Source organism: Geotrypetes seraphini, chromosome 6 (genome assembly GCF_902459505.1).
Source record: "Geotrypetes seraphini chromosome 6, aGeoSer1.1, whole genome shotgun sequence".
NCBI lineage: Eukaryota > Metazoa > Chordata > Amphibia > Gymnophiona > Dermophiidae > Geotrypetes > Geotrypetes seraphini.
Window position 1 is genome coordinate 179,571,235 of NC_047089.1, and position 8,586 is coordinate 179,579,820.

At 39.9% G+C, this 8,586-nt stretch overlaps 1 protein-coding gene across 2 annotated transcripts in view; it reads left to right on the forward strand.

Annotated features, from left to right (window-relative positions):
- LOC117362837 (serine/threonine-protein kinase 10-like) overlaps window positions 1–8,160 on the forward strand; it is a 125,912-nt gene extending 117,752 nt beyond the window's left edge. For both annotated transcript variants that reach the window (XM_033949875.1, XM_033949876.1), the window contains exons 16-18: window positions 2,166–2,291; window positions 3,027–3,140; window positions 6,934–8,160. In XM_033949875.1, the coding sequence (XP_033805766.1) occupies window positions 2,166–2,291; window positions 3,027–3,140; window positions 6,934–7,053 (360 nt within the window). In that variant the 3' untranslated portion in view covers window positions 7,054–8,160. The remainder of the gene's footprint in view (window positions 1–2,165; window positions 2,292–3,026; window positions 3,141–6,933) is intronic.
- The last annotated feature ends 426 nt before the right edge of the window (window positions 8,161–8,586 follow it).

Genomic DNA, 8,586 nt, shown 5'->3' on the forward strand with positions numbered 1-8,586 from the left:
ACAGCTCTTTATAAGCATGCACTTGAAGTCCTTAGTGCTGTGGAGTTTACAGATACTCTACCATCTGTTCAAGCTGCACAGCTCCGCTAGCTAGTAGTCGGGCAGCAGGAATATCAAAAGTGCAAGGAAGAGGCAGCCTATGATGCTTTTGATGTGGCATCCAGGGCCTCTACCATGAGTATTAGGATGTGTAGACTCACCTAGCTGCATGCCTTAGACCTTGAGCTGGTGGTTCAAGAGAAGCTGGTGGACGTTTCCCACTGAGGTGACAAAATAGAGGAGGTTGCTCATTTCATCCAGAAGAGAATTGATACTATCAAGTCACTTTCTCAGCTTACTCCTGCCATAGCCAGCATTAGTTAGAAAAGACTACTAATCACTAGGGGCCTTCCTCCCTTCCACTGTTTCTTTCAGGCCCAGAGGTCTTGCTCCCATCCAAGGCAGCAGAGGGCTCAGAAGTCCCAACCAGCTCCCCAATCAAAGCAGGGGACAAGCTTTTGACCAGCTCCAGAAGAGCATAGCTATTGTAAAAGTTCCTTTCCAAGATGATCTGCCAGTAGGAGAGAGGCTAAGGTTACAAGGGGCCCCCTTGCTTGGAAAAAATTCAAACTGGTGAGTTCTCATAATAGTCTGGGTGGGATATACTTTTCTGTGGCAGAAGTTCACTCCAAATTACCCACCAAGAGCCTCAAAGGAACTCTCTTCCCTTTTATAGACTAGTACAATTAGTGGGATCTGTTCAGAATACAAAGAAAAGAGATTTTACCTCAAGTATTTCCTGGTCCCAAGAAGACAGATATTTATTTAAGGCCCTTAAGTATAGGATGCAATGAAATCCTGTCAAAAGAAAAAAAGGTGAGAACAGTTTTACCTAGGCACCTTAATCCCAATGATACAGGAAAATGATTGGCTATGCTCTCTGGACAAAGGATGCTTACAACTTTATCCAGATACTTCCTCTAATAGAGATGTATCCCAAATTTATCTGAGGACAAGCAGGCAGCATATTCTCACATGTGGATAATGTCATCAATGTAGCCCAATACGACAGTGCAAAAGTGTACTGTCACTTTAAAAATCTCAAGATTGCCTGAACTGCACATATAACTTCCTCAGTTATATGTTCTACATAGTTTCACCAGAATAATAAAATGAACTCATTCTTCAGATTCTATATCTACCTCTCTGCAACATTGTCACTAATTGTGAATATCCTGTAGAAAGACTCTTGGCCTGGGGCAGAAAATCTTTGGGTGTCAGTTTCCGCAAGCAGTAAGTAAACTGTTCATACTTATTTTACAATAAACTGTTGAAATTCAGAAAATACAGTCTTAACAATGCATTCACACACATTAGGATTAAGAATATAAGAATAGCCTTACTGGATCAGACCAATGGTCCATCAAGCCCAGTAGCCCATTCTTACAATGACCAATCCAGCTCACTAGTACCTGGCCAAAACCCAAGGAGTAGCAATACTCCATGCTACCGATCCAGGGCAAGCAATGGCTTCCCCATGTCTCTCAATAACAGACTATGGACTTTTCCTCCAGGAAATTGTCCAAACTTTTCTTAAAACCAGCTACGCTATCCACTCTTACCACAACTTCTGGCAATGAATTCCAGAGCTTAACCATTCTCTGCATGAAAAAAAAATTCCTCCTATTGGTTTTAAAAGTATTTCGTTGCAACTTCATTGAGTGTCCCCTAGTCTTTGTAATTTTTGATGGAGTGAAAATCGATCCCCCTGTACCCGTTTTATTCCACTCAGGATTTTGTAGACTTCAATCATATCTCCCTTCAGCCGTCTCTTTTCCAAGCTGAAGAGCCCTACCCTTGTTAGTCTTTCCTCATACGAGAGGCATTCCATCCCCTTTATCATCTTGGTTGCTCTTCTTTTAATCTTTTCTAGCACCGCTCTATCTTTCTTAAAATAAGGAGACCAGATTAGCACAGATGTATCATAAATGGTGACTAAGTTGTATTGTAGCTGGGATATCCCTAGTATTGTGGACAGAAATATAATGTCTTCAAGGCTCATGAAAAGGATATACAGCACATAACAGAGTGGCAAGCATATATTTTAAGTGAAGGGATTAGTGTGAAACATAGAGGTCAGAGAAGAGCATGATGTGACATTCGGGCATTGAACTTTTTTCTTTCAGTTTCTCAAGCAGGAAGAACAGCAGCAGAAAAGGGAAATGCAGCTGCAGCAGCAAAAGCAGACAGTAAAGCTGCAGGAACTACAAGAGCAGCTAGACACAACTGTGAAAGAGCAAGAGCAGCTACAGGTGAGCAGATGGAGTGAACAGCTAGAAGATATAACCACTGAGCAGTAATAACTATAGACTAGGGCAGGGGTAGGCAATTCCGGTTCTCGAGAGCCAGAGCCAGGTCAGGTTTTCAGGATATTACATTAGGGATTTCTATTCTGCCATTACTTTGCGGTTCAAGGCGGATTACAAATGGATTGTACAGAGATTAGAAGTATGAGATGGATTTGCATGCATTGCCTCCTTGAGATGCAAATCTATCTCATGCATATTTATTGTGGATATCCTGAAAATCTGATCTGGCTCCGGCTCTCGAGGACCGGAATTGCCTATCCCTGGACTAGGGAACAAAAGAAGCTACATATGAGCAAACAAGATACTATAAAAAGGGGAACAGGAGTAGTTACCAGTGACTGAGTAGGTGTGGAAATAGAAGCAACTACAGGCGAGAATGCAAGAAAAAGTACAGGTGAAAGGAGGAACAATTTAAAGTGAGTAGGCACATAAGGGGCATTGTCGCTGCAAATGACTCATTGTTATAATAATCCTTGTGACCACAGAACACACACCACTATAGGAATTGTGATAGTTAGAGGGAGTAATGCTGTGTGAAGTACCAGTAATATAAAAAAGGGAGAGCAGAAAATGACTGAAAATTCACAAACTATTCCAAGCACTGGGTAAGTCCATGGATCTCAAGAATACAGCACATTCCCAGTTTTTCTTTATATATCTCTGTCTCCTGTTCTGCAGACTGAGAAACTGGACATGCTGGAGGAACAGGAGAAAAAACAGCTTAAAAGATTAGAGGATGAACATACCATGGAGCTGCAGGAATGGCAGGAGAGACTAATCACCCGCAAGGAGGTCCGTATTATACATATGTGTAGTTACCCTCCAACTCCCATAGAGCTACAAGAGAAGCTCAACAGCTACAAAGTGATGCTTCTTACTTCTAACTAGAGTTACCATACATCCGGGAAAACCCAGACATGTCGTCTTTTTACAGGACTGTCTGGACATTTCTTTTTTTAAATGGGGGAGACTATTCAGTGAGAAGGGGCTGCTAGCCCACCCAATAAAGTAGACCACCAGAATGCTTGTACAAGTATAAGAATAACTTTATTCCTTGATATTGCTTTAACAATCAAACAGCCTTGGCTATACTGTAGTTGCATGAGGAGGTCTCATTTTATTTAATTTAATTAAAACACTTATAGGCCGCATATCAACCATCTATGCAGATACAACTACTCTAGGATGAGGTAAATGTCCCAAAGCCTGAGATAAACATCCCAATTTCTGTTCTCTCTCTACTACCTATATATTATCCTATTTTGCTATCTAGGAAGTCTACTTATTTGCACAATGCCTAATCTTTAGCTTTTACATTTTTTTTTTGCAGGTCTATGAAACTGTTTCTCATAATTTGCTTCCCTCTGCAGGCGTTCTCAATTTTTGTCATCTCTGTACTTTTATTCCCCTACGCTCTATTGGTCTTGTTTTCCTACCTCTGTCAGTAACTGATTACGTTTCTTAAATTTTCACTGTGCTCGTCACTGCTCTCAGAGCTCCATTCTTCTTTCATCTCAAATCTCCAGGCCCACTATACCCTCATCCAGCCCTTTTATCTTTCTTCCTTACAGCATAAGTACAGCTAGTTCCTCAGGCCCCACTTGATTAATGGCTCGACTTCTCGAGTTATCAATCATTTCCAGGCTGTTAAAGGAAACAATAAAAGGGTTGGCTTCAAAGCAATACAGTTTTCTGGATTAGTGTGAGTTTAGCAGTCATCTTCTGAGCACAACTTTTCCCGATTGCCATTAAACATGTGGCACAACTACAGAATATTAGAAGCAGAAATACAAGGCCAATTAGAGCAAAGCCAATGAGACAAGTCGGAGTCCTGAGCCATCCAATAGGGAACAAGTTATATAAATACAAAAGTTCATGTGCAGGCTAATCCCAAAATCATCAGAATTAATAAAGTGCAAGTGTAAAAATCCAGTGAAGTAATCCAATAGTATTCAAAAATTTAAAAAATAAACAGACAATTCATCCAGTCTTCCACGAGAGGGAAGAGGGAATTGGAAGGTCTCGTGGTCTGTTTATTTTTTATATTTTTGAATACTATTGGATTACTTACCAAGATGCTAGAGTCCATCATATCCACTCAACTCAAGTTTCAAGTTTATTAGGATTTTATATACCGCCTATCAAGGTTATCTAAGCGGTTTTTTTTTTACAATCAGGTACTCAAGTATTTTCCCTCTCTGTCCCGGTGGGCTCACAATCTATCTAACGTACCTGGGGCTTTGGAGGACTGAGTGACTTGCCCAGGGTCACTAGGAGCAGCGCGGGGTTTGAACCCACAACCCCAGGGTGCTGAGGCTGTAGATCCAACCACTGCACCACACACTCCTCCATACACTATCTTCCTACCTTGAGAAATTCACCATTCTTCAACCCTACCAATACGGTAGGGTTAAAAAATAAACAGACAATTCATCCAGTCTTCCACGAGAGGGAAGAGGGAATTGGAAGGTCTCGTGGTCTGTTTATTTTTTATATTTTTGAATACTATTGGATTACTTACCAAGATGCTAGAGTCCATCATATCCACTCAACTATCTTCCTACCTTGAGAAATTCACCATTCTTCAACCCTACCAATACGGCTTCCGTCCCAATTTCAGCACCGAATCCCTTCTGACCTCCATAATCTCAAAAGTTCAATATCTCCATTCTCGCAACAAGTTCGCCTTCCTTCTTCAATTCGACCTCTCTACAGCTTTTGATGTCGTCCATCATGATATTCTAATTTACCAACTCACCGAGATAGGCATAAACTCCACAGTCCTTGACTGGTTCTCGAAGTTCTTATGCTCCCGCTCCTACATAGTCAACATGAAGGGCACTTCTTCCTCCCTCTGGAATCCGATCTGTGGAGTCCCGCAAGGCTCACCTCTCTCTCCTATCCTCTTCAACATTTATATGTCCTCCCTTAAACTCCTCCATCTCTCCCCCCTTGAAACACTCTACACTTACGCAGACGATATCTTTGTCCTCCTCGAGACCGACCGGAACCTCACCAACCTCTCGGCAAACATATCCTCATGTATATCGAACCTTCAATCCTGGGCCCACACTGTGCAGATGAAACTGAACAAATCTAAAACAAAACTTCTCTGGCTCGGCCCAAAATTGGACCAACTGCCCACCTCCATCCCACTGTCCTCTGGCCCTACTCTGCATCTTGAATATTCTAGTAAAGTTCTGGGAGTCATCATTGACTCAACACTTTCCTTCAACGACCACCTCAACTCCCTAGTAAAAAAATGTTTCTTCAGCCTTCACGTGCTGAGAAAAGTAAGATCCTGTTTCCATCAAAAACACTTTGCCGTCCTTGTCCAATCCACCATCCTTTCCAGACTGGACTACTGCAACTCTATCTACCTTAGCCTAACAAAGAAAAACCTTCAAAGACTCCAGCGGATTCAGAATACCGCTGCTAAGCTTATCTTCGCAAAAAGCAAATTCGACCACATCTCACCGCTTTTATCCAAGCTCCACTGGCTTCCGATTATCTCCAGAGTCCACTTCAAATGTGCCTGCCTCACTTTCAAGATCCTACACGGTATTCTCCCTCCCTTCATTCCTCTTTCTTGGAACTCCTCTAACCCCAATTCTGCCAGATCCACCCAAAAACTGAAACTTTCCCTCTCTAAAAGGCGTTTCACTTGTAGGAAAACTAGGTTCTTCCCTCCCTTTCAGAATCACTCAGCTCTGGAACAACCTTACCTCCCCTCTTAGGAATCTGAGCTCCCTCCAACTCTTCCGTAAACATCTGAAAACCTGGTTATTCTCAAAAATGTAACTCCTCCTCCCTCTCTGGTTATTCTAGTCTTCTAAATTTTCTCTTCATTTTGCCTCTTCCCTCCACTGGAGTTCCTTTCTACCCTAACTCTTGTTAACCGTGTCGAGCTTTACGAATGTAGAGATGATGCGGTATACAAACCTAAGGTTTAGATTAGATTTATATTAGATTACTTCACTGGATTTTTACACTTGCACTTTATTAATTCTGACGATTTTGGGATTAGCCTGCACATGAACTTTTGTATTTATATAACTTTTTCTCTATTGGATGGTTCAGGATTCCGACTTGTCTCGTTGGCTTTGCCATTGAAGGCTATATAAGCTGAAGTTTGGACCAACTTGAGTTAAGTGACTTATGAAAAATGACTATATAATGAATTATTGGATTCCTTTGCCTCCTTTAATATTTCTTTTGTCTTTTTTTCAATATTTGGATGTGTGTTTGTATGCTTGTCTTTTAATGAATTGATGATGTTAGAAATCAAGTATTGAATGCATTTATATTATATATTATGAATTGACATTGGTATATTTAGATTACATTGACATAATATTGAATGAATTTAGATTGTGATTTTAAAGAGTGGATTCTTTGTTGTTTATATTTGATTAGATTTGAATCCTCATGTTTTTTGAATACGATTTCTCTCATTGTTTTTGTTTGATATAATTAATAAAACACATTATAAATATTGTAGTTCCTGGCACACCTCTGCACAGAATCATGGAGTATGGAAGGGGCACTGTATATTTAAACAGTCACTTGTCTTATTTTTTTCTAGATACTTGAGGTAGAACTTGCTCACAAGCAGCATTTACAGCAGAAGGAACCACGGAGGAGCAACAGTGAGCCTACTAGGCGAACTTCACGATTCTTACCCATCTTCCATTTTCCCACCTGATAATAACCTTAATGAGAAAACACTATGGGTATCTAATTCCTGTGAAATAAGATGCTGTCTCCAAGACTGAAATACTTGTAAAACATGTGAACACACAGTAGTATCAAAATTTACAGAGATAGTGGTTTGGTGTGGCGCAGCAGCTAGAGCACACATCTACAGTATTTACAAGGCGCACATTGTAAAATTGATACACAACTATTCACTACATAGACAAACATACAACATAAAAGATGAACATGATGGCACCTATATATAACAAAAGATATGTACACAGTAATAGTTAAAGAAACTTCCCTGAACACACTTACAATTACATGTGGCAGTTCCTGGACCAGAATACTTAAGTTTTATTTTCTGTAAATTAATATTACCTCTTTTAAAGACACTGCTATAATTCAGCCCATAGGGAAAAATTCTATAAGTGGATTCTTCCACTTAGGTGCCCCAATGCTGCATGGGGAAAGCCTATTCTAAAACAGCATCTAAGCACCCAGATTCTGTTATAGAAAACTAGTGTAACCCAGTATTGGCACACCTACATTTATGTGCCCACAGTTATATCATCCATAGACCTGGCATAACTAAGATGCGTAAATGCAGCAGGGATGCATGCAACTTTCATTCTGTAAATTGTGTACTTGTAAATGCAAACCTCACTGTTTCACCAGTATACTGTATATGCCCTTACTTGATTTTATGCACTATGCTACTTATATTTACTTCGTTACTATCTAGTTACTGTACTTAAGTAAATGTTTTGTTATTTCTACTTGTAAAGAAGTAAAGGATAACATTTGTTACTTTTACTGAAGCAGTTTTCAACAATTTGTTTACTGCTTTTACTCAATTACATCTGATGCTTGCAGTTAAAAGTAAAAGTGGATGGGAGATGTAAATGACGATTCCTCAGTTAACCAATTGCAAACCATTGCAAAACTTGTCACAAAGTAGATTATCTCATCTTAAATTTTTCTGTCAATGAATATAACTTATAAAAACAATGGAGTTGCCTGTGTTTGTTGAACTGGTTACTAGTCTCCAGTCAAACAGACCAAAGATGAATTGGGTCACTTTAAAGTAGAGATGAAGCTGAATATGGTAGTAATTCTTAGTGAGCAGACATGTCTTCTACCACAAGAGACTTCTCATCATCCCATGGGAAATTTTAAATTGGGGTAACTGTCTACTAGGTTGAAAAGAGGTCTTAGGGAAGAAGTCTTGAGTATTGCATTCAATTTTGGACTTCATATCTCAAAAAAGATATAGCAGAATTAGAAAAGTTTCAAAGAAGAGCTACCAAGATGATAAAGAAGGTGGAACTCCTCTTGTATGAGGAAAGACTAAAGAGGTTAGGGATCTTCAGCTTGGAAGAGAGATGGGTGAGGGGAGGTATGATTGAATTCTACAAAATCCTGAGTTGTGTAGAATGGGTATGAGTTAATCGATTTTTAACTCCATCAAAAACTACAACGACTAGGGGACACTCAAAGTTACAAGGAAATACTTGTAAAACCAATAGGAGGAAGTATT